General features: G+C 35.0%; 1 protein-coding gene across 8 annotated transcripts in view; it reads left to right on the top strand.

Moving 5' to 3' along the window:
* The window catches only part of ARAP2 (ArfGAP with RhoGAP domain, ankyrin repeat and PH domain 2), a 173,541-nt gene that overhangs the window by 3,858 nt on the left and 144,571 nt on the right, over nucleotides 1–25,112 (top strand). For all 8 annotated transcript variants that reach the window (XR_014812289.1, XR_014812288.1, XM_013978574.3 and 5 more), the window contains exons 2-5: nucleotides 9,046–9,104; nucleotides 10,173–10,249; nucleotides 10,969–11,060; nucleotides 12,549–12,902. Coding sequence is in view for 6 of the 8 variants with exons in the window: in XM_013978574.3 (XP_013834028.2) it covers nucleotides 9,046–9,104; nucleotides 10,173–10,249; nucleotides 10,969–11,060; nucleotides 12,549–12,902 (582 nt within the window). In the remaining 2 variants the exon portion in view is untranslated. The remainder of the gene's footprint in view (nucleotides 1–9,045; nucleotides 9,105–10,172; nucleotides 10,250–10,968; nucleotides 11,061–12,548; nucleotides 12,903–25,112) is intronic.

Here is a 25,112-nt window from a genome sequence, read left to right as displayed (position 1 = left end):
TGCCAGTTAAATGGGTTATCTTTGTCCATGCCTTGGGCTTCTTGCCTGAACTCCTGCCTGCTCCTTTTCTTGGGCAGTAGACCTTAGGATCTCTTTTTTTTTTCTTTTTTTTGGTCTTTTTGCTATTTCTTGGTCTTGGGCCGCTCCCGCGGCATATGGAGGTTCCCAGGCTAGGGGTCCAATCGGAGCTGTAGCCACCGGCCTACACCAGAGCCACAGCAACGCAGGATCCGAGCCTCGTCTGCAATCTACACCACAGCTCACGGCAACGCCGGATCGTTAACCCACTGAGCAAGGGCAGGGATCGAACCCGCAACCTCATGGTTCCTAGTCGGATTCGTTAACCACTGCGCCACGACGGGAACTCCAGGACCTTTTTTTAAGTTCTATCTCTTGAGGGCCAAGTCAGAACTAAGCTTGATGCGCCAGCTCTTTTTTCATCACCTCTCCTGGAGGTCTCCTATAGAGGTCTCCCAGCAGAAAATGAGTCCCACCACTGCAATTTCCCTGGGAGTCATAGGTGTGCCTTGTGATCCTTCCAGGAAGAACCTCCTTAGTGTTCAAAGCTGGAAGGAACAGGTATCTTTCAGCTACTAAAGAGGTACCTTTCTTTTCCTCCTCCCCATTTTAATGATTTTCGTCTTTCATGCAACTAGTTTATCTTTGGCACAAGTATCAAGGCCATGTCTTTTAGGTGTTATGCCTTTGAATGTTTGGGGAAGGAAACAGGGAATCAGAGGTAAATGCGAGAAAAGCGGTATATGTCGACTGAAAAAAAATGCCCAACCTAAAAGTTGAGAATTGTGTTCTATTTGGTGGACAAAACTAAGGACTTAAGCCTGGGATGCAGCTCTTGGCTCTGAGAGACTGCTCCGAAGAGGTAAGGGAGGGGCCAGAACATATAGGAGTTTTTACAACAAAAACCAGATAGTGGGAGCTTCAAAAGATTCCTGTTGATCAAAGAAAATCAGACATCTCAAGTTCATGAATTTAGCCCTTTTCTATGTATGGGAAGATGTAAGAGTCTGGGCTCATTGAAAGCCTTCTGTTGGTATCCAACTGAGCTGTCTAAGGTCAGTATCCTGTTGTTTCCCATCCTAAGTCCCCTCAGGCTCACTCTCAGGTTGGCTGTAGTGGGTTGATGGCTGCAACATGTGTTGTTTACTGGTGAGGCAAGCAGGGTTTTTCATTCCTATATGCAAGACTGAACTGCCCTTGGAGTACAACTGTTATAACTTGTTCTAAGACTGAGGTAGTCTATTGACTTTTTGAGGATTTTTTTAAAATTTGAATTCTAACCCTGAGGTCTCTGGCTTTTTGTAAACCTTTTATTAAAAATAAAAATCTTAGATTTTTTTTTCTCGTAGATGTAGATAGACATGTATAGACATTAAAATGGATACCACTCTTTTAGACTTTAATATTGAACTATATATATATATAACTATATATATTATGTGTATATATGAGCAAAGAGGAACACTGAGTAAGAAAAATACAGAAACTCATTCCATCATTTTCATGTTCAAGAAAAACTTTGCCTTTCATATTATGGCAGAAAAATGCTTAGCATTCTGAAAATAAGATTTTTTTTTCCCTTTAAAATGGCTTTTTATAAGATCAACAAAAAATGAGATGATTATTTCAATATTTGCAACATTTTGACTTGAACATCCAAATAATGAATCAAGTTTAATAGTTAACCATTTGATTTAGTGTTGAGGATAAAGGGGGCTATATGCTCTATACTTTTCACAAGTAAAAAGACGTAACGTTTGTACTTGTTTTTCATGATTAATAAAAATTCTGATTTGTTTGCAAAAATATTTTTTGAAGTGCAGCTTCTGCTAGTTGCTGAAAAATGTTTCATGCTAATGACTGTAGACTTTTGTGTTGTAATCCTTCTGTAATTATTCTTTCTTATCCTAAGGACATTTTTTGAAGCTTTGTAGATTGAGACGTAATTATCTATGCATTATATACTTCACATTCTTGGTCTGTGCTGTAGTTAATGTCTGTCTTGTTTTCTGAATTCAGATTTGTGTATTTTAGTTAGATGTTATGGAACCTCAAGGCAGTTTTCACTGCTGCCTAATGATTGTGGTGTTTTTCTTTTGAACTCAGTTCTGTAATGACCTGTAGTTTGTTGTAGTTAGCCTGTTATGAACTGTAAGAATTGTATTTTTTTTCTTTTAAACAAATGTTCTGTGTAATGATATGGTCCATTTGTGGTACGTCGTTGTGTTTTGGGGCTTTCTTTTGGCAGGGTGCCTTGCCAAAATAGGTAAACGTAGATCAGAAAGAGAGATCTTTAACATTCATTATCCTTTATGCCACTGCTTTTCTTGGCAATTTCAGTGGTTAAAAAGTATGTTAAAAAAATAACATCTATAGGTATGTTTAAGATTAACTTTGATAATCAGAATTAGTTTTTCACAACTTGATGTTTCATTTAATACTATTTTTGAGATTTGTTCACGTCCTTGCACCTATTTTATGCAAAAGCCACTGTATAGCATTTAATTAAAAGAAAAAAACCACAATTTGTTTTTCTCTGTCACTGACAGTTTTTCACTATTACAAATGAGGAGCATTCATACTTTTGAAAGTTTTAAGAAATAATTGTGCATATTAAGTTTATCAGGAGTTACCAACTATTCTTTAATTTAAAAAAAAAAAACAATTGACTCATTTCTACCTGTGTTTACATTGTGTAGGGCACACTTTATGCTCTTTAAAAGTATTATCTCGTTAATCCTCATAATATTCCTAAGCAGCAGGCACTGTTTTAATTCCCCTTCGATAAATGAGAAAACTAGGCTCAGGGCTGTTAGATAACTTGACCAAGATCACCAAAGCATAATAATAGAAGATGATGACTCTTGCTTTTCTTTATGGATTTTAATCTTTGCAAATCAACCGTGTTTTATATGTCAAGTTTTTGCAATCCACAGTTTTTAGGACAATTGATGGAAAATTACGGGGCAGAAGAGGCAGAAAGGAAACAACATGGGCTTTGCACTCAAGACAGAATTAACCTTGAATACTAGCTTTGCCTCCTATCAGCTCTGTGATTTGGGCAGCAAGAGCCTCCTTTCCTTATTGGCAGGGTGAGGCCACAAGCTCCCACCTCAGAGACTATTATAAGGATAAAATATAAGATGTAGACATAGAAACCTAATAAAATGCTTTGGATATAATATATATTAAAACAGAGAATAGCTTGTGATGATTTATTTGTAGATAAATGAGAATGTAAATTATTAATCATCAGTTTTTAAAACAACTTGTTTCTCATATTGAACTAATCTTTTTTCTTTCATTCTTTTTTTCTCTCTTTTTTATTTTTTTTAATGGCCACACCCATGGTATATGAAAGTTCCTGGGCCAGGAATTGAATCCAAGCTGCAGCTCTGACCTATGCCACAGCTGCAGCAACACTGGGTCCTTTAACCCGCTGGGCTGGGGATTGAACCCACGCCTCCTTAACGACCTGAGCTACTGAAGTTGGGTTCTTAGCCTACTATTCCACAGCAGAAACTCCTTGAGCTAATTTTTCATCCACAATAAATCAAATAAAGTTGATTGTTAGATTTGGTAATTATTTGCCGGTGGTTATTGAATAGTGAAATCAATAAAAATCATTGCAAACTCTTTTCTTTACATTTGTAAGACTAAAAGTAAAAGCAACAAAATATGCTTTAAAATACCACTAATGGATGTACTTAAGAGTTCAAAAAAATTTTTTTTTTAATTTTCTTTTTATTTTTGCAAGTTAAGGTTGAGTTTTCTGTTAAGCATTGTGGTTTAGAATAGGAGTTATAGAGGCAGACTGCCTGAATTTGAGTCCCAGGTTAGTTACTTATGGGTGTGTGACGTGGGAAATTAACTCTTTTGTGTGCCAACTTTCTTCTTAAAAATGGAGATAATAATAGCTCTTCTTAGTGTGTTTGTAACTACACACACGTACATGCACACACACATTATAAGTGTGTGTGTATTTATAAAATTTTGAGAACTGTGTTTAACATAAATGCTCAATAATAATTAGCAGTATTTATTGTTAGTAAAATTTACCAAAGAGGTATAAAATTTGAGTGTTGCTCTACTCAGGGGTTAAATTATTAACGTACTTGTGTCAGTGACATAGAAATTCAAGGAAACAATTATAACAGTGTTAAGAATTTGGGGATAATGAACAAATAAAGGGTGAATTATTTTGCAACTCTTGGTAAATTTTTGTGCCCTCCCCTGCTAAAGACAGCTTCTATCCTGACATTTATTTATTTATTTATTGATTTTTAGGGTCACACCTGCAGCATATGGAGAGTCCCAGGCTAGGGGTCGAATCAGAGCTGTAGCTGCGAGGCTACACCACAGCCACAGCTACAGCCACAGCCACAGCCACAACACTGGGATCCGAGCTGTGTCTGCAACCTACACCACAGCTCACAGCATGCCAGATCTTTAAACCAATAAGTGAGGCCAGAGCGTGAACCTGCAACCTCATGGTTACCAGTTGGATTTGTTTCTGCTGCGCTACAATGGGAACTCCTATCCTGACTTTAAATAATGATTACACTTTTGCTTTTAAAAAGTTTTACCTCTTAAGTATGTCCCAAACAATGTACTATAGTTTTGACTGTCTTGTGAACTTAAAAATGCAATCATATAGCATGTACTATTTTAGTTATGCTCATTTTGCTTAATATTGAGACTCATCTCTGTTGGTACCTATGGCTGTAGACTGTTCATTTTCACTGCTGCATATTTCACTGTATGGCTACACTATGATGTCCATTCTGCTATTGCCATTTCTTGTATTTTCAACATCATCTTATATTTTACATATAAATGATATATGTGTATACACATATGTAAATCAGTTTTATATCTAATTTACATTAATCAGACTGATGTTAAGTATACTCCACAATCAAGACAGAGAACTTCTCTATCACCCCCCCCAAAAAGTCACGCATTTGCTGTGATCTATCTTCTCACTTGCATTGGGCAACCACTGATCTTGATGTAAATTTGTTTTGCTTATTCTAGAATTTCATATAAATGGAATCATATAGCAAGTAATGTTTCATGTCTGACATCTTTTCTTCAAAATGATGATTTTGAGATGCATCCATGTGGCTTGCTTGTCCGTTTGTTGTTTGGGTTGTTGAATAGTGTTCTCTTGTGTGATTCTCCTACAGTGTCTTTTAACTTCTTTTTCATGTTGCCATTCTTTTGGATGGTTTTTCTTGGAGCTCAGTTTTCTCATCTTTGAGCTTTATTTTTTTGGCCTCTCATCTAAATGTGTCTTTGTTGAATATGTACCTAGGAGTACAGTTGCTGTCATAGGAAATGCATATCTTCTGCTTTGGCAGGTACTGCAGAATGGTTCTCGTCATCAAGTGGTTACGCTCACTTGTGTTAACACCAGCCATGTACGCGCATTCCCTGTGTTCCAGACCCTCAGCAGCATTTGAATATTTAAAAATTGTTAACCATCTAGGTGGATGGTTAGTGATATTTAATGGCGATTTTAATTTGTATTTCCTGACAGCTAACAAAATTCAGCACCATTTAATGCATTTATTGGTTTGGACCATGTTTCTACCTCCCTTTTTTAAATGTGGTACCTTTTCAATTAATTTACCCATTTGAGGGGAGGGTGGAGATTTGTTTTTTGAGTTGTATTTTCTGTGTTTTATAATAATCGTTAAGAACTACTGATGCAAGATTGGTATTAGCCCTTGTTGAATCTATTTCTCCCTTTCTACATTACTTCTTTTTTTATTCCTTGATAGTAACTATTAATGACTATTAATGAGTAAAAGTTCTTAACTTTAATTTAGTCAAATTTACTATTCTTTCCTTTAGAACTAGAACTTTTTGTGTCTAAAGATGTTCTATTTTATCATCTTTGAGCTTTATTTTTTGGCCTGACATGTTGGGATGTACAATCCATCCTGAGTTATGTATAGTTTGAGGTGGAGTAAAATTTTTTTTAAAATACTAAATAGATATCCAAGTGATGTTATTAATAACATGCTCTGCTCATTGCTCAAGATTGACATCTTTGTCTTAAGTTAAATGAAAATTGGGCTCCTTTATGCCCTCTTCATTCTACTTCGCTAATGTGTTTATTGTTTTATCACTAATGCAGTGTCTCCATTATTATAGATTTAAAAATAAATCCTGATTCCTGATAGAGCAGGTCATCTCATTTTGTTCTTCGAAAGTGTCTTTGTTATTCTTGGTTTTTTGCTTTTTCATATGAATTTTAAAATAAACTTGTTATATTCTACATACCCACCCACCCCATCAGTCTTTTCCTTAGGATTACACTGATTCTACAGATTAATGTAGAGTATTGACATCTTTGCAGTATTCAGTCTTCCATATGTTTCTCCATTTAATTAGATTTTCTTTAATTTTTTTCAGTAATAATTTCTAGTTTCCTTTCTTTCTTTCTTTCTTTCTTTCTTTCTTTCTTTCTTTTTTTGTCTTTTTGCCATTTCTTGGGCTGCTCCTGAGGTATATGGAGGTTCCCAGGCTAGGGGTCTAATCAGAGTCATAGCTGCCAGCCTACGCCAGAGCCACAGCAACGCGGGATCCAAGCCATGTCTGTGACCTACACCACAGCTCATGGCAACGTCAGATCCTTAACCCACTGAGCAAGGCCAGGGATTGAACCGCAACCTCATGGTTCCTAGTCGGATTCGTTAACCACTGAGCCATGATGGGAACTCCAATTTCTAGTTTTCTAGTTGAGTTCTTGCAAATATTTTGTTAGATTTAATTCTGGGTTTTGATTTTTTTGGATACTCTTACTATATATGATAAATATGATATATATCTATCCTTTCATCAATACCATATGAATTTGATTATTACAGCTTTAGACTGAGTATTGAAATCAAATAGTAAATATAATCCAGTTTTGTCCTTCTTTTAAATATTCTGATCATTCTAGGTTGTTTGTATTTACACGTAAATTTTAGAGTCACCTTGTTAAAATCCACTGGAATTTTATTTGGGATTCTATATATTAATATGTGGAGAATTGATATCTTAACAATAATGAGTCTTCTAATCCATGAATATATCTGTTTATTTAGGCCTTCTTTAATTTTTCTCAGTAGTGTTTTAGAATTTCAGTGTGTAGATCTTGCCCATATTTTGATAAATTTATCCCTTAGTATTTCATATTTCTATACGCTATTGTAAAAGTTGTATTTTCAAACTATTTTTCCAATTGTTCATTGCTAATATTTAGAAATACTGTTGATTTTTAAAAATATTTCTGCTAAGCTAGGACCTTGCTATATTGACTTAGTAGTTTCAGAAGCTTTTTGGTAGGTTTTTTAGGATTTCCTATTGACAATAGATACAGACTTATGCTAATAAAAGACCTTCCTTTCCAATCTATTTTCTTTTTATTTCTTTTACTTGTCTTATTGCACTGACTGCAACCTCTGAAATAATGTGAATATAACTAGTGAGAGCCCACTTCCTTGCCTTACTCCCAGTCTTAGGGGAAGTGATTCAGTCTTTAATCATTAACTATAATGTTGGTTTTTCATAAATGACCTTTATTATGTTGAGGAAGTTTTTTTTCTATTCGTAATTTGCTGAGAGTTTTTGTCATGAATGGGTGTTGAATTTTGTCAGTTTGTTTTTTTCTGAGTCTATTTCCATGAGAATGTGATTTTTTTCTCCTTTATTTTCTTAATTTGATGAATTACATTAATTTTTCCATGTTAAGCCAGCTTTGCTTTCCTGGGGTAAATCTCACCTAGTCATAATGTATTATCCTTTTTATATATTGTTAGATTTAATTTGCTAATATTTGGTTAACAATTTTTGCATCTTAAACTCATGAGGAATATTTGTCTAACATCCTCTATGGTTTTGTTTTTCATTGGTTGTGTATCAATAATACTGGCCTTACAGAATGAAATAGGAAGTAGTCTCTCCTTCCCTAGTCTGAAAAAGTTTGTGTATTGGTATTATTTCTTTCTTAAATGTTTGGTGGAATTCACCAGTTTAATATTTGGAGCTCTTTGAGGGTAGGTGATTAATTACCAAATTTATTTTTTCTTATACATAGAAGGATATTATTGTGTCATATTTGCTAATTTGTATCTCCAGGAATTTTTCACCTCATCTAAGTTATTGAATTTATTGGCATAAAGTTGCTGTCAATCACCTGTAATTATCCCTTTAATGTTTATAGAATTTGTAGTGATGTCCTCTCTTTCATTCTTGATACTGGTAATTTTTCTCTTCTGTTTCTTGCTCTTATTTTCCTTCCCTGAGATTTTTAATCTCATTGATCTTTACAAAGAACCATCTTTTGGTTACAATGATTTTAGATTTTTTTCCATATTCTATTTCATTGGTTTCTGTTCTTTTTTTTAAAATATCTTTTCTTACAGTTACTTGCACACACACACACACACACACACATATATGTCTCTATATATGTATATTTAAGAGAAGTTAAGAATGCTGTCTCGATTCTTATATTTTGATGCAAAAATAAATAGAACTCTTTCATATAGTGGTAGGCATTCACTATCCTCTGTTTCCACAGTGTTGTCCTCTGTCATTGCTGTTACGTTGTATTCTCAATTAATTACTTGTATCTCTCTCCCAGGGCTGTAATATCTTTGAGAAAAGGCCTTGCGTATTTTCGAATTATGCTCATAGAGCCAGACAAATTTTTGACTCAATATTATAAAGCTAATGACAAAAAAATTCCTCCATAAATACTTGGGCAAATATACTCATTTACTTTTGTGAATTATAAATGTGAGAAACAAACATTTGTAAAGTCCAGTAAAATCTCATCCTTTAAGGCTGTTTAGACAAACACATGTATGGAATTTGGCCATTTTTTTAATTAAAATCAAACTTATTTTTGAATATTGCTTTTTCTCCACAAAAGAATGTATGTGTCTATGATGAATCCTTTACTCAAGAGGGTAACATCTCTTCTTACATATGTATTTTACCTTATCTATTTTTTGCCTTTGCTTTAAGCTATTTCCATGAGAGAAGAAATGTTCCTACCTCAACTGGCAGATCTGTGACACAGCAAAGTGAGTCTCAGCATTTAAAGTCTCTAAACTAGTTAGTAGTCATTCTAGAGTTTTATGTGTGTTAAAATCATGATCAAGAAGGCAGCCCACCTGTGAGCATGCCTGAGTACTTCATGGTTCTTCAGACACTTTTAAATGTGAATGAACGAAAGACAGTACTACCGATGCAGATGCATAGAAATTTGTTGATATAATTTTTTTTTTCTGCAGGCTTCATTTATCTTTAGCCACAGTCAAAGGCATTTAACTAAGTTCTGTGGTTTTTGACAGTCTGAGCTGCAGGGCGTAGATTGATGGAGAGTAATTTTGCCAGGGTAACAGGAAAGGGCTGACATAGCTGTGGTCAATTGATCGTTGACAAATGCTTTTCTTTCTTTTTGAAAATCCTGCTTATACAAGTTCAGGAACATTCTTCTACATTCTTCTCAATGATAAGATGGCAAACACCTGGCCACCAAACCTTTGAAAAAAATTGCCACAGCAGAAAACACAGGTGTTGAGAATTTTTTCTTGGAGATCGGTATAATCAGGAATAGTGGAAATTCTCTTGAAATAGCTTGTTTACAATGTGTTAGTAGTTATGGTATTAGAGGGATTATATCAAGTGGATTCTGTCATTTTGAGTGCTGTAACATCTAGCTGCTATGTTAGTGAACTTTCAATGATCACTTGTTGAAAATTATAATAAAGATTAATTTTCTGCCATTAACACTATTCTCTAATTTGGGAACTAACATTATAAACACACCATGACAATTTCCATTGTATGTGGAAAATGTGCTTTGTTTCATTAATGTGGATCTGAGAAGTTAGCAAGGATATGTATGACACATCACACTTTGAGAAACAGTAGTATGTCTTGGTCGTGAAGTGAGGGGTGTAGACTGGTGAGAAAACCACGGTTAGGGTTGAGTTGGGGGTAAGAATTAAGAGCTTAATTTTGAACTCTAAGAGAATAAAGCTTAAGTTGTGATATTGCTAAAATAATTAAACACATGCTTTTATTTTTCAAATTATATTTTTCATTATTCACAACTTTCCATTCTCATCCTATAATTCCCCCAAAAGATTCAAATGAGGAGAATTCATCTTCCATTTTACCCTATGGAGAGACCTTTCTCTTCCAGAAACTAGAAAATTCTAAGGTTAGTCCCATACATTTTTATTTTTATCCATATTCAATTCTTTGCTTTTCTGCCTAAATATGCCTCTTAATTTTCCTTTAAGTTGTTTGAAGAATGTGCTATAATAAAGAAAGAAATTTCTAGTCAGTAAAATTCTGTTCACTAAAATCATGTAGATTTTTATCTTTAAAAACATACCACAAAAACGCATTTCAGTTTGGTCTCAGGAATACAGGTCAGTGGGTTTTCAAAATTTACCACTAGATAAATTGCTTAAAAAAAAAAAAAAAAGGCAAGCTCCTATAAAACACAAAACCAAACTGAAAAACCTCCTAGATTTTATTTTGCCTTAAACCTAAATATAGATGGATTTCTAACTCTTTACAGTATCATAATTATTCACTTTATCACTTAGTCTTTCCCCTTCAGTACTGTGCTTTTTGGATATTTAATTTCTTAGTCGTGATGAAAGAGAGGTTGGAAGACAAAAAATAATTGGGAAAGTAAAAGTAAATAAATTTTAGTCTTACTGTCTTCTGTTCTTAATTGAAATGAGTTATTAATGATTTAAATAAAATATTGAAAAAGGCATCAAAAGTCTACTGTTTGGTAGTCTTCCTAATTAAGTACATTTTTATTGAAAATTGATCTAAACAATTAGGTATTTGTTTAATAAAACTAAACCTAGATATTGTGGAGTTATAGAATATTGCTAAAAAATGTATGTATATTTTTTATAGAAGAAATCTATAAAGAATGAATTTTGGATGCATGAAGAAACACCAAAAGGGGAGACAACTACTGAAAGAAGTTCATTTTTTGTCAAATCAAGGTATGAGTACATGATTGATGATGATTAATTCTTTTGGCTAAAATGTTACGCAATGTGCAATGTTGCATTCTTGCTTATATTTTATTTCTAACAATGTAGTTTACTTACCACATAACAAACTTACTTATTGGTAAGTTCAAACCTTTCTTTCAATAACAGTACTTATTTTAATAATTGAATTTAGAGTCTGTAAATCAATTATATATTCTGTTGCAGATTATTTTTGTCTTTTCCTAATTGAGGCCACTCTTACCTCCCCAAAGTGGCAAATATGTGGTGACCATGACTGCACTTTAAAGATGGGAAGTTACATTAATATGAAGAAAAAAGAGACCGTGCAAAAAATGTCGCTATGTGAGGTGCAGAGTTTATACAAATGTAATGTATCCTTTTTATTAGAAGTTCAGCATTGACAAGCCACTTGAAAATTATCCAGTTATTTGGGTCATGCATGAAATTAAACCATTCGTAAGGCACCAAGTTAAATTTAATTTTTCTCTCAGGTTTGTTAGCACTTGGTGTACTGCAAGGTTACCTAATCTTTGTCTTCTATTTCATCCTTCATTTTCCAAGGCTAATACTGTTGAGGGTTTCCTTAGGTTGAAACTGAATAATTGAGTATCTTCAGTAAGCATTTGATATGAATTATTATAATGCAACATGTAGAAGGGGCCAAGTTAAAAGCTTCTTTAAGGAACCAGTGGTTTTTAGAACACTGTGTCCAAGAGGATGTCATTTGACCCCCAGGCATATCTGTTTCGAGGAGTAGCGAAAACTTCTTTGTAATGAGTTCTATTATATGTAAATGGCTGAGCGGATCTGTTTTGTCATTCCTTAAATCTATAGGACTGTATTTAGGGACTGTGTATTCCGGTAAATATTACATGTTACACAACCTTTACCTTCTGAATGTACCTGGACCTTTCTTGTTTTCTAGTTAGCAACGTGGTGCAGTTTTTACTCATTAGTGTTGCAAAATGATACTAAAGCCCTCACCAGTCAGATGTACTCTCTTTTATGACATTATGATGGAACATAGTTTTCTGGGAATCAATTCGTGCAGAGCCAGAGAAGGGGCAACATGTGGACATGATACCTCCAAATTCAGGATGTAGTGGTCCATGATGTTGGACCTTAAGTGGCTGTCCACTCAATGGTGCTGGTGAAGATGTTTAAATTGTGAGAGGAAGAATATGGCAATCTCCATCCTTACCACTTTCACCTACCTCCCAAAATAAATAGATCAAATTAAATTATGCGCAAGAAAAAGTATACCTCTAGTAGTATTCAAATATGTGTTAGGATAATGAGAGATTTCTGTTTTTGTCAAAGAATTTTAAACATTATCAGATGAGTTAATCAAACTCTAATATTTTCCTGGCCTTAAATTTCTGTGATTGGTTATTTATAAATAGAAAAAGTAACCTATGGTTTACATCCTTTATAGTGCTGGGAAATAATAACACTGTTCTTTTTTTTTCTGTTTAGCATATATGATAACAGGACAGAGAATATAACTGAAGACAAGGTGGAAGATATTTGGATACCTCGACAGGACAAAAACAATCTTCCTATAGACTCTGCTTCAGAATCAGAATATTCAACAGTAGAAGAATGTTTTCAGAGTTTAAGAAGAAAAAATTCAAAGCCATCTAAATCTCGGACCCAAAAAGCATTGAATTTGGACCCTGTTAATAGGCACAGTTATCCACTAAGTTCAACAAGTGGAAATGCTGATTCATCCATCATTTCTTCAAATGTAATATCTCCTTATGCCTGTTTTTATGGATCTTCTGTAAAGAAGGTTAAATCTGGATGGCTAGACAAACTCTGTCCCCAAGGGTATGTATGGATTTATTTTATTTTTTCTTAAGTGGCATGTTTTTAAAATTCAAGTTTATCCAATTCTGCTAGGTTGCTGTTGCTTTTCCCACCCATCACACATACAGATACAGTTTTTTAGGGACTTTTGATACACTTTTGCAAATCCTATTCTTTAAATACAGGAGGGATCTTGTGCCATGTGTTCTGTAGAATGCTGGGTTAAGGTTCTTAAAAAGCAAATTAAAACTGAAAGTTATGATTTCACATCAGATCCCTAATGTTAGTTATAAATTTTGCACCAAAATGTGCTCTCCTGCTTCTCAATTTGTAGCAAAGGAAAAACAACACAGGCTGAGTTAGTATTACTTGGCCCACACTGTTTGGCTTTTGCTCATATTATAACAGTGTTCTGTTTAGGAATACAAGGCTTATTGTAGTTGGGGGAAAGTACATCATTGTTAGATTTTAGGCTTCACTGTTATTGATATATTGTTTTGATTTTTGAATGTCGCACAAAAGGTCGGAGTCCCTTGAATATTATACTTTTAAAAGAGATTTATCATTTCAGATGTTTACAAAGAAACTTCTGTCCTTTAAGCATTTTACAGTACTGCGAAATCTTTGGGGAGGGATTATGTTTAATTTGAATTGTTTTCTGGCATCCTAAATTTTGAATGTCCTTTTGAAGTATTTACAGGAAATGTGTCTTGTGAATTATTATTTTGGGATTTAATCTCTCATATTCAAATAGTTGATGTGGTGAGTCCCTATAATGTACTGGTTTTCTCTCCTCTTCCCCCCAAAAGGTGCATCATTTCTAGAAAGCCTTATTTTCACCTAAAATAAATATTATTTGCAAAAAATTATCAGAAGAGGCATCGGTTGACTAGAGGGAGCAGGGATTATATTTCTTAAGAAAGCAAAAAAAAAAAAAAAAAAAAAAAACCAACACTTTCATGGTTAGTTACTATATGGTTAATACTTTATAGGATTGCATCCTTTGAGCAAATTAAATGTTGACTAAGCTGAAGCAGAGTACTTCCTGGTATCACATATTTTTATCTCACCATTTTCTGGTTCCATTAGGATGACAAAGTAGTCAGCTCTGTCTACTTTTCATCAGTCATCAGTATTATTGGTAAATGCCTCGTCAAATTGTAAAGGTATGAGTCATCACTCAAATGTACACCCTGGTGGAATTGAACCATGAGCTGGAATAGTCTCTAATCTTTCATTTCTGTTGGATTTAAATGTTTAGGGAGATCCCAGTGCTCTGTCAAAGCATCACCAGATGATTTAGCAGACTCGGTACAGAGCCCCCGCGGCTGTGGTTTCCTACATGATCTCTGGGGGTACCTCACTCTGGACAGGGTCAGCGTGTTTATGCTCCAGGCACCCTGAGAAAGCTTCACTGTTATGGGTCACATCTGGGACAGAACATTTTTCCTGTCTATCAGAACTCTGACTTTCCATCCTTTCTATTCCAAACCTGCCTGAGGTTAGAAGCTGTGAGCTTTTAGGATTTATAGTTTTCCATTTTAAGGAAAATAATTGAGTTTTCTGACTTTGGAGTCATTTTCCAAGATAACCAGGATGCAGATAGTAAACAAAGGAGCTTGTTATGTCACCAAGAAATTACTCCATGATTATATTGCTGTAATTGCTTGAAAGAAATATGTGTAACTAGTCAACAAGCATGTATTTCTCAGACCACAAGTAGAATCTACATTCTTCTTTTTCCTAATTAGACTCTGTCGGCTATAGTGAGGATTTTAAGATGCTCATTAATTAGACAAAGTCATGCCTACCCATTCCTTATGTAAAAGTTTACTGAGCTTTGTTTTATTCATGGTCACATGACTCTTTGGTACAGGTAGCATTGATTTTGAAGGCATTCTGAATTCGATTAAGGTATTAGCCAACTTTTTCTGTAAAAAGGTCGGATAAGAAATACTTTAATCTTTTATAGCCATATGGTGTCTGTGGGAGCTCAGCAACTCAGAATTTGTAGCATGAAATCAGCCACAGAGAATATGTAAACTGATGAATGAGGCTGTGTTTCAATAAAACTTTATTTTTAAACACACTTAATGGTCTAAGTTTTGCTTGTGGGCTGTAGTAGTTTAAAACAGATTCAAGGGTTGGCTAAAATCTTATTCCAGCTTTTTCCATCTCCCTTGGGCCCCACATCAAAAATTATAACCTAATAGTTGACAAAACAGGAAAACTACTTTATTATTGTATTAGATCTAGATGATCTGATCTAGAGGTCCTATCAGGGACTTTTGCCCTTATTCTTCTTTCTGCCGTGAATATTCTTACCCCAGAGAGCATCGTGGCTTCTACCTTACTTCCCTCTAGTTCTTGCTTCAAAGAACTTAGCATTGAGGTTCTGAGCACCAATGTTAATATTATCACTTCCCCTTTCTGTTGCTGCCTCATCACTCCCTTAATTTATTTTTCCCATAGCTCATATGCTAGATGATTGGTTTATTTCCTGTATGCTTCGTGAGGACAGTCATCTATGTTGTCTTTTGTTTACTGCAGTATCCACAGCAGCTAGAACGTTGCCTGATATGTGATAGATGCTCTTAGTGCTTGTTATTGGATGAATTAGTGAAAAACCTAGCATTAGATATCATTTTTTTCTTTAAATGTTTCTAAAACTGCATTTTAAAAAAGTTATAGGGATTTTGTAATAAAAACTAAACTCTGAAAACTGTACTGGTTGGAAATCTGCAGATTCCACTGATAGTGCTGGTAAACTTAACAGAGCAGTGGACTCCCCAGGTTCTTACTGAAATTCTGTTTTCCCCCTAAAGGCACACACAAATATTGTCAAAATAAATAATAGCCATACTCGGTTATCCTTCCCCAAATAGTGTTTGAAACTGTTCTCAGTCATGAGTGACATTAAACAAAATAATCGAATTCATAATCTGGGTTTATTTCACATGGTTGAGTGAGTGTTTGCTTTCGAAATGGAAATTCCAGTTCTGAATCAATGCACAGTATGTGAAAACTGCCCAATATTTAGTAAGAAAATAACTGTATAATACATACAACTGGAGAAATATAGAAAATTTCCAGTTGAGATTAAAATATTAAAATTTATTTAACCATTCGAATGATCTAATTATAATATAGCCTGATATTATTGGCTTTAAAAAATCATGTGGATAAAACTTGATAAAATATTGAACCTGGGTCTGTTTATAGTGTTTCAAACTGACCAAGCAGATGAAAAACAAATAAATGGTACTTGTTTTTGAAAACTCACTGGGTTTTGAGGATAAAAATTCAAATCACTTTTCTTCCTCCTTTCCTACCTATAATTAATAAGCTCAAGCTTTTTAGCAAGTGTAAGTAGGTGCAAATATGAAAAACTGGATAGAATGTATTCTGGCATTTCCTGACTATGTAGCTCAGAGGAAAAATGCTGTGAGTTGCCTTAAAGAGAGAATATGGTTGAATGTGCCGCGCCCCATCTAGGAGAAGCACATATTGAAACATCCAAGAATATCTGTAACTAGGAAACCCTTTTGACTTTTTAATCTGTTGGTTTCTAAAGATGTTTGTGTATTCAGTTTAAGCATCAAGCATAGTTATAAAAATTGCAATGTATCTTGAGGAATTTATATGTCACTTGACAGGATATTTTAGAACTTTTTTCTTTCTCAGCTAAATTCCTCTTTTTTAAAAAGAAATTATTATTATTAATTTTTAAACATAGAGAAGCATTACGGGTAATGGGAGCCTGGGACAGCAGAAGCTAAACACATGAGGCTAACTCAGCAATTAGTGTATATGTAATACTCTAAGAATGTGTGGAAAACTATAAGACTGAGCAGGATGTATTCCTTGTCTCTCTTTTTTTTTGTATCTTTTTTTAGGGCAGAAAATATACAAATAAAAATAAACTCAAAGGACAAAGTATAGTAATTGGTACAGAAAGGTTCACAGAGTACAGAATCATAAGGTTACAGAGGGGTTGCAAAAATGTTTCTTCAGAGATCCTCTAGGCAAGAGAAATAGCAGCTTGGTTGACCTTTGGAAAATGGATACCCCTTTAACTGGCATTTTTAGATGAAATACTTTTCAAGCTAGAGGGAGTGAAAAGGTACTGACATAGGTGATATCTGGATGTCCTGAAATCTAGGAAATAGAGAGAAGGGTTAGTTGAGGTTATTTGATGGAAGATGCAAGCTGGACTCTAGGACCAGGAGGGAGAAGCTGCCAGTGGATTGCTGTCCAGATTGAACACAGGACTCAGGAAAATGAAAAGGCCAGTGGTTAAATATCAAAAAAGAGGTCAAATCCCAGACAGTGGTTGAGAGACCACTTACAAGACAGGAGCTCATGATTTGGAGGGACGTTAGTTCCTTTGTCAGTGGCTGACTTTCCAGCCTGTGCTCAGAGTCTCCAAGGCTGCTTTAGTGGAGCACTTGCCCACCTACAACATAAATGTGTGAGTGTGTCAAGCCTCCTGGGAATGCTGTCCTGTGCCCAGCCTTTCAGTGAAAAGCAGACGTGGTGGAAAGTTGACAAGTCTCTGTGTGACCAGGGTGTTATGTACCAGTCACCTTATTGAACTTAAAGTTGAATCTTAAATCTCTGGTGAAAAGTATCTTTTTATACTGGTGAACTAGTTGACCATTTCTCAAATCATCCATCACTTGCGAAGACTGCCAAGCAAATAAAATGCTTCCCCATATTTTATTTGCAATGTGAGGAAACATTCTGAGTGTTAATGTTTATTAAAAATAACATGGCTAATTTCTTTCAGTCAGTCTAGCTGCAGAGAAGTAAATGAGGGTGTTGGAATCAGAAATTAGAATTGTTAAGCTATCACTCATTTGCTGTGTGACTCAATGTCTCAGAACCTCTGTTTCCCACACATAAAAGTACAAGGTCAAGACTTATTCTAAGAGATCAGTTGGAAAAGATGATAACATTGGGCCTGACAACAACATCCCTTAATTGGGGCTCAATAAACCTCAGGTTTTCTTTTCAGAAGAGCATCATTTTATTTCAGGTGATCTTTGACAGTATTACCAAAAGTAAGTTCTAGTCAATTCTTACCTTTACCTGTAAGGTAAAGAAATCATATATTCACATTAAAAATCATATCATTTCACATTTTAAAATTAAGGTTTTTGTTGGTTATGAAAGCATGTTGTTTAAAGTATCTTAAAGTTCTGCATGGATTATTAAGAAAAAGATACCTGAGGGGAAGGAAAATTGGATAAAGACAATTAAAAGGTACAGACTTCCAGTTTATAGGATAAATATTATAATATACAGCATGATATATATATATATAATTAACACAGCTATATGTTATATATGAAAGTTGTTAAGATGGTACATCCTAAGAGTTTTTATCTCAAGGAAAAAATTTTTCTATTTAATTTTGTATCTATACGAGTTGATGGATATTTACTAAACGATAATCATTTCATGATGTATGTAAATCCAATCATTATGATGTACACCTTACACTTACATGGCATTGTGTGTCAATTATATCTCAAAAACTGGAGGGGAAAAAAAAGCAAGTTTCCTCTCCTTCTGTAAGAGGTACACTTTCTACTTTCTTTTAGTAGTTTCTTTTGGAATTTATTTATCTTAATATTTTCATGCTGTTTCATTCTGACTTTTCGGTGTTAGAAAACTGTTAACTGTTGAGGCACTACTGTGGAATATAATAATGTTTATTCATTTTCCCCACTGTCCCCCTTACCCCCACTTAGACACAGTTCCCATCTAATCATTCTTTTGAAGTAGTTATGTAAAATATTTAGGTTATATCTGTATTTAGTTTTATACTTTTAATGTCTGTAAATGCTACTCATATTTGAGCTTTGCAACATATTGTGATTAATTTTTCTTTCATGTGTAACATTTAGTTTTCCCTGAAACTAATAATTATTGATTTTTTTTCTTGGTTTGCCTAGTTCTTTATGTCATTATCAATTCATTTATCTACATACTCTTCCTCAGAACTATAAATCTGTGAAGCAACCAAATATATACACATATCAATTCCATCCTATAGCGCCCTAAGAAAGCCTATTTAGCTTGTATTTTCTAACCCACTTTTGTTTGTTGTTGTCTTTAATATAGAAAGCACTTTCTTTGTTTTGACTGCTCCTCTTATACTATTATTGTTCCATAGACAAGATATTCTCTTATCTCTCTGTGTATATTAGTAAGAGTTCTGAAGATTTCTTTTCTTACATAGTGTGTTTCTTTGAATTTTTTGGAAGAGGTTTCTTTCCCATCTTTTACATTGGAGATATTTTCCTCAAATGTGTTAATCTTGGGCTTTTAACTTTTTTTTAATTAAAAATACTTCATTGCTAAAAAATGCTAACCAATATCTGAGCCTTTGGCTTTCCGCTGGTGGAAGGTCTTGCCTTGATGGTGATGGATTCTAACTGAGTGGCTTGGTAGATGCTGATGGTTTGGGTTGTTGTGGCAATTTCTTAAAATAAGGCAACAATGAAGTTTGCCACATCAATTGCCTCTTCCTTTCATGAACTGTTCTCTGTTTGAGCTGTTCATTTTGGGGGTGTGTGGGTGGAAGACTAACCCTGTGGCATGTGGAATCTATCCCTTACTACAGCTATAACAAGAGCCACAGCAATGACAATGCTAGCGCCTTAACCCTTTGAGCCAGGAGGGAACTCCCTGGGCTGTTAGTTTTTAAGTGATATCCTACAAAGCTGATTAGAGCAGGTTCTGGTGGGTCTTGCTGTTTCTTCTAGGTCTTTCCTTATATGTTTGCTTGGAGTCTCCTCATGCCAGTATCTTTTAAATGAGTCTCCCTATTGAGGGTGATAAGACTGGTGAACAGCTTTCAGGGAGCTTAGCAGGGAATGTGGACTTTGAGTATAAATATGTATGGTGTAGACTTTTACTTGATTCTTCTGTTTGTAATGCTGTCCCCTACCTTCAGCTCTGTCTAAATCTGCCGGTCCAAAGACCCCTGTTTGATCTTCTCCAGTGAATAAAACTCTGCTGTGCTGTTGAGGAAGAGGAGGTACACTCAAGTAAGGGATACATTCTGGGATGGGGTGATGAGGGGTGCAGGTGGATCTCTTTAATTGCCTTGCAACAAATCTTCCCCTCGCTATCATAGTCACTTTAGTTACCTGGTACCTGTATCTCCTGAAGAGGTTCTGAGATTTTGTGAGTAGATGGGTTTTCCTCTCAATTCGATCTGTTGCAGGCTTAGCACTCAGTTCTCTGGAGCCTCCTAGGTTTGTTGCAATCTCTCCTTGGGCTTTCCCAGCTTCCTAATACTGTTACTGTCATTTACTTCTGTAATCAGTGTTGGTTTGTAGTTATTTATTTATTTATTTATTCATTCTTTTTATGGCTGCACCTGTGGCATATAGAAGTTCTCAGACTAGGGGCTGAATCAAAGCTGCAGCTGCTGGCCTACACCACAGCCACAGCAACACCAGGTCCAACCCATGTCTGTAGCCTACACTGCCACTTTCAGCAGCTGGATCCTTAACCCACTGAGTGAGGTCGGAAATCAAACCCGAATCCTCATGGATACTAGTCAGGTTCTTGACCTGCTAAACCACAAGAGGAACGCCTTTTTTTTTTTTTTTTTTTTTTTTTTTTTAAATCCTTTGATGTTTGGGAGGAGTAGAGATAAATGCAAACTTTCAATTGATCATCTTAACTAGAAGCTAGTTTTATGTTGTATTTTGCTTTGTTTTGTTTATTACAGAGTATAACTCTAGTCAGTCAAGAGGTCTGAGTCTTTTTAACATTGCTTCTCATATATCATGTCATGTATGTGTTAAACTCTTTGTAAATATTGTAGTAATTGGAAGTTACACATTAAAATTCATGCATTATCATCAACTTTTAAAACTCCTTTTAGCACTTGAAGTTTTTTTTTTATTAAATTTTGTTTTTTTCTCTTTTAAAGCAGAGATAGAAGCTGGGATTTTGGAGAATTTTTGTTTTGGTTTGACTTTTTCAGCCCCAATTCATATTGGTTCATATAATCTTGGAAATTGTTATTTTGGTTTGCTTTAAAATAAGGAAATGCACTCTAGAATAGAAAAGTGTGATATTTTATAGAAACATTATAATAATTCCGTGTATGTGTATCTATAAAATACTTGATAACTAATTCTGCAGCATTTAAAAGCGTCATACTTGGAGTTCCCATGGTGGTGCAGTGGAAATGAATCTGACTAGGAACCACGAGGTTGAGGGCTTGATCGCTCAGTGGGTTAAGGATCCAGTGTTGCTGTGAGCTGTGGTGTAGGTCGCAGACATGGCTCGGATCTGGTGTTCCTGTGGCTCTGGCGTAGGCTGGTAGCTGTAGCTCTGATTCGACCCCTGACCTGGGAACCTCTGTATGCCTCGGATGCGGCCCTAAAAACACAAGACAAAAAAAAAAAAAAAAAGCCTCATACTTAAGAGTAATTAGATAAATGATTAGCTAAATAAAAAATTGATAAATAAGCCAAAATCTATACTTTTGGAGACTGTAGTTCTAAAAAATATTGAGTCTAGTTAGGATTAGAGCAGAAAACAAGATAAAATATGCATGTAATTCTTTAGGATTATGCAAACAAGGCAGGTGAATCTGGAACTGCATATTTATGGTACTTTTTTTCTTAAATATTGTTTAGAATGATGAGAAGTATATTTGTGATGATTAAAATACCATGATTAATAAAAGCCATAAATTTGGCTTAGTTACTTTGAGGTTCATTTCAGTTGTGTGATATTTAGAGATGACAATTTGGTAACCTCTGCCACTTGAAATTAGTATCATTGGTTATCATGCTTGTCTAATTTTGAATATTTTTAAAGTTAAAAGATGTAATCTTAAAAAAAAAAGAACCCGTTAGCTCTTAGGAATGCAATTAAGCAGGATTGACTTCATGCATATACTTCATAAATAGAGATTTAATTGTTTGTATATACACTATTATTTAAAAAGAATTTTTAAGACACACAATTTAGAAACAACAAAAACTGGCACCAGGTGGTGAGGCTGTATTTATGATAGCAGCTGAAACTTTACACCACCTGTCCTACCAGAGCTCAAGGGAAGAGCTTATAGAAACCCATCCAATACCATTGCACACAACTTATAAATTCTTCTGAAAAAGCTTCTTAAAGAAATGTTTCCCTTTAGAATAGAACCCTAAAAAACAAAATAGGATAAAACCTAGGCTAATACTTTTCATGTCTACTTTACCTTTTTTCCCCAAAGGAATTCTGTAGCACTTTGCAAAATTGAACTCACATATTAAATGGGTAGAGCTCATGTTATCACTACCTAAAGGGATATCCAGGATGCTTTGCTATGAAATGTACAGGAGTCTGTTTTGTGTAGTGGTTAAAGGCACAGTCTTTGGGACCAGAATACCTGGATTTGACTCACAGGCATGCTCTTTATTAGTTGTGTGACTTCAGCAAAATTATTTAACCTGCCAGTGCTTCCGTGCCTTCATCTGTAAAATGGGAATAATAATGCTACTTGCCTCATATGATTATTTGGAGGATTAAATTAGTTGATATTTGTATATGGCCTGCAACAGTGCCTATAACAAAGCACTATGTAAAAAGGTCTGCTATTTTTATTATCAAGATTATTGTGCCAAATATATCGTTTATTGACTGAGGCTTGAAAATCTCTTGTCTGTGTAATAATTCACCATTATTTCAGATCTAATTTGTGTCGTAATAGTAAAAACACAGGCTAGAGTGGTGTAGAGTGGTGTTGTATTTTATACTTTGTCTCTCTCTCTTTTTTTTTTTTTTTTTTTTGTCTTTTTGCTATTTCTTGGGCCGCTCCCACGGCATATGGAGGTTCCCAGGCTAGGGGTCGAATCGGAACTGTAGCCACTAGTCTACACCAGAGCCACAGCAACGCGGGATCCGAGCCGCGTCTGCAACCTACACCACAGCTCACGGCAACGCTGGATCGTTAACCCACTGAGCAAGGCAGGGTCTGAACCCGCACCTCATGGTTCCTAGTCGGATTCGTTAACCACTGCGCCATGACGGGAACTCCTCTCTCTCTTTTTTAACACTTACTAAATAAGCTCAAATAAAATTTGAGGGAAAGGCATAATTTATGTCAGCAAAAACTTTTAAAGTATTTTAGCAATCCCTGGTTGTGTCTAATAGATTAATTTTATGTAAATATACTAAACTTAGTTGTCTGATATTAGCCTTTGTAAATACATGAGAAAAATATTTAACTCTTGCATAGAAAAGATAATTCTTAGAGTTTTTGGATTCACATTTATTAACTTAAAACTGTACATTGACATTTAGAAGCACAGTACTTCTCAAAATCTCCCTTTTACATAGTTGAGGTTTTGATTAATTTATAGGGCTAACCCATGTTAAATCCAAGTTTCCATTTGCTAGAAAGGTGGATTATATTGTGAGAAAGGCTCTAACTGTAAGTTATTATCTTTAACTAATTACTAGAATTCAGTATTGAAGTTCACATATAGAAAATAGCTATTTGAATGTTGAAACATTTAATAAGTAAAAGATTAAACAATGTTTATATAAATTTAGTATTAGAAGCATTTGATTTATTAATTTGCATTTTTAAGTAGGAAAGTATCAAATGCATGCATCTTAATATATTTAAAAATGTTTAACTCTGAAATGTATTTTAAAATTATGTGGCGAATGTTTCAAGTTTTCTGTAGTGTCTACTTTTCCCCTAATAACAAGGTATTTTACAAAGTTTTTATTGTCATAAAAAGATCTGATCCTGAATGTTTGAAAAAAAAGCAAAAAATGAACTTAAGGGTGAAGTGGTTAAATTGGTGTTTGTTTCCTCTAATTTTATTAATGTAGTTGAGGTTTTGATTAAAACCTCAAAAGCTTGATGTGGGAGCCAGCCACATCAAGAGCAGGCAGGGCGCATTCCAAGTGGAGAAGATGGCATTTTTCTGTGACACGAATGTTAAATTCCTGGATGATGCCTCGGATCTCAAACTGTCTATCCAGATGGTGATGGAATTCTAAGAAAGCTTTTTGAATCCAAGTGGCCTCAACTAAACAAAAGACATGTTGCAGTATATTCTAAACTTTTTTTCACTCCATCATTTGGGATTTTAAACTTTGGATTTTTTTTTTTCATGGTCACACCTGTGGCATATGGAAGTTCCCAGGATGCGGGTCGAGTTGGAGCTGCAGCTACCAGCCTACCCACAGCCTGCCCATAATGCGGGATCCAAGCTGCAAATGCTACCTGTGCCACAGCTTGCAGCAATGCCACATCCTTAACCTGCTGAGCAAGGCCAAGAATCGAACCTGCATCCTCTCAGAGACCATGTCCGGTTCTTAACCCACTAAATCACAATGGGAACTCCTGAAACTTTGAATTTAACTCTTGAGTTTTTAGAAGTTTTCCTGTCTTCTGCCCATCTTTTCTTTTACAAGATGCTCATTATTTGAGTGCTGGTTATTTGAGGTTTTATTTGTCTGTCATCTTGCTCTTAATGCTAAGGGGACATGTGCTTAATCCCCTCTCTCATTGAACAGATTCTTTTCTAGAAAGTGCCATATTTGATCTGTGTTAGTTGTTGCTGATCATATAATAGAGGATAAAACATCCTTGAACTTTGTCCTTGTAAAGCATGAGGGCTGATGTGGGAGACAGACACTAAGCAACTAAACAGATATGTGTAATTAGGGATTGTGTTAAGTGCTATGAGGAAAAGAAGAGGGTGCTTTGAGAGAGAATAACTTTGTGATTTGCTTTGGATTGGCTCATCTGGGAAGAAATGTCAGTATGGGTTTAGGTAGAACTCTAAGATAAGGTATAGTTAGCAAAGGAAACAGATGAGTAATAGGCAGTCCTAAGGCCTTTATCTCTTATAGATGTTGAGTATTTTTATTCTAACATGGAAGATTATATGTATTTCTGGGCTCTAGCTTACCACTGTTCACCATGCAAGGTCGGTGGGGGCCCTAAATGCAATCTCAATTCATAGAGTTACTGTTGAGATTGTGTGGGAAGAAGGCTATTTGCCTGCTTTTAAGTGCGACAGAGATCTACATGAAATGAGCTCTAAGTGATTTTGTTGAATGTAGAATTATTGTGCATGTGCTTAGTATTTCTTTACCTTGTAACTTTTAATGCTGGCAACTTGAAGAGCCCTTCAGTTTGGGTTGGTGAAGAAAGTAAAAACCAACAAGGTTAAGAAAACACAT

Source organism: Sus scrofa, chromosome 8 (assembly GCF_054392235.1).
Source record: "Sus scrofa isolate SSC_HxYL_T2T_F1_AM1 chromosome 8, Sscrofa_HxYL_maternal_Yorkshire_Landrace_v2.0, whole genome shotgun sequence".
In the NCBI taxonomy this organism is placed as follows: Eukaryota; Metazoa; Chordata; class Mammalia; order Artiodactyla; family Suidae; genus Sus; species Sus scrofa.
Note: the sequence above shows the minus strand (reverse complement) of the source record. Positions and strands in the feature narration are given on the sequence as shown.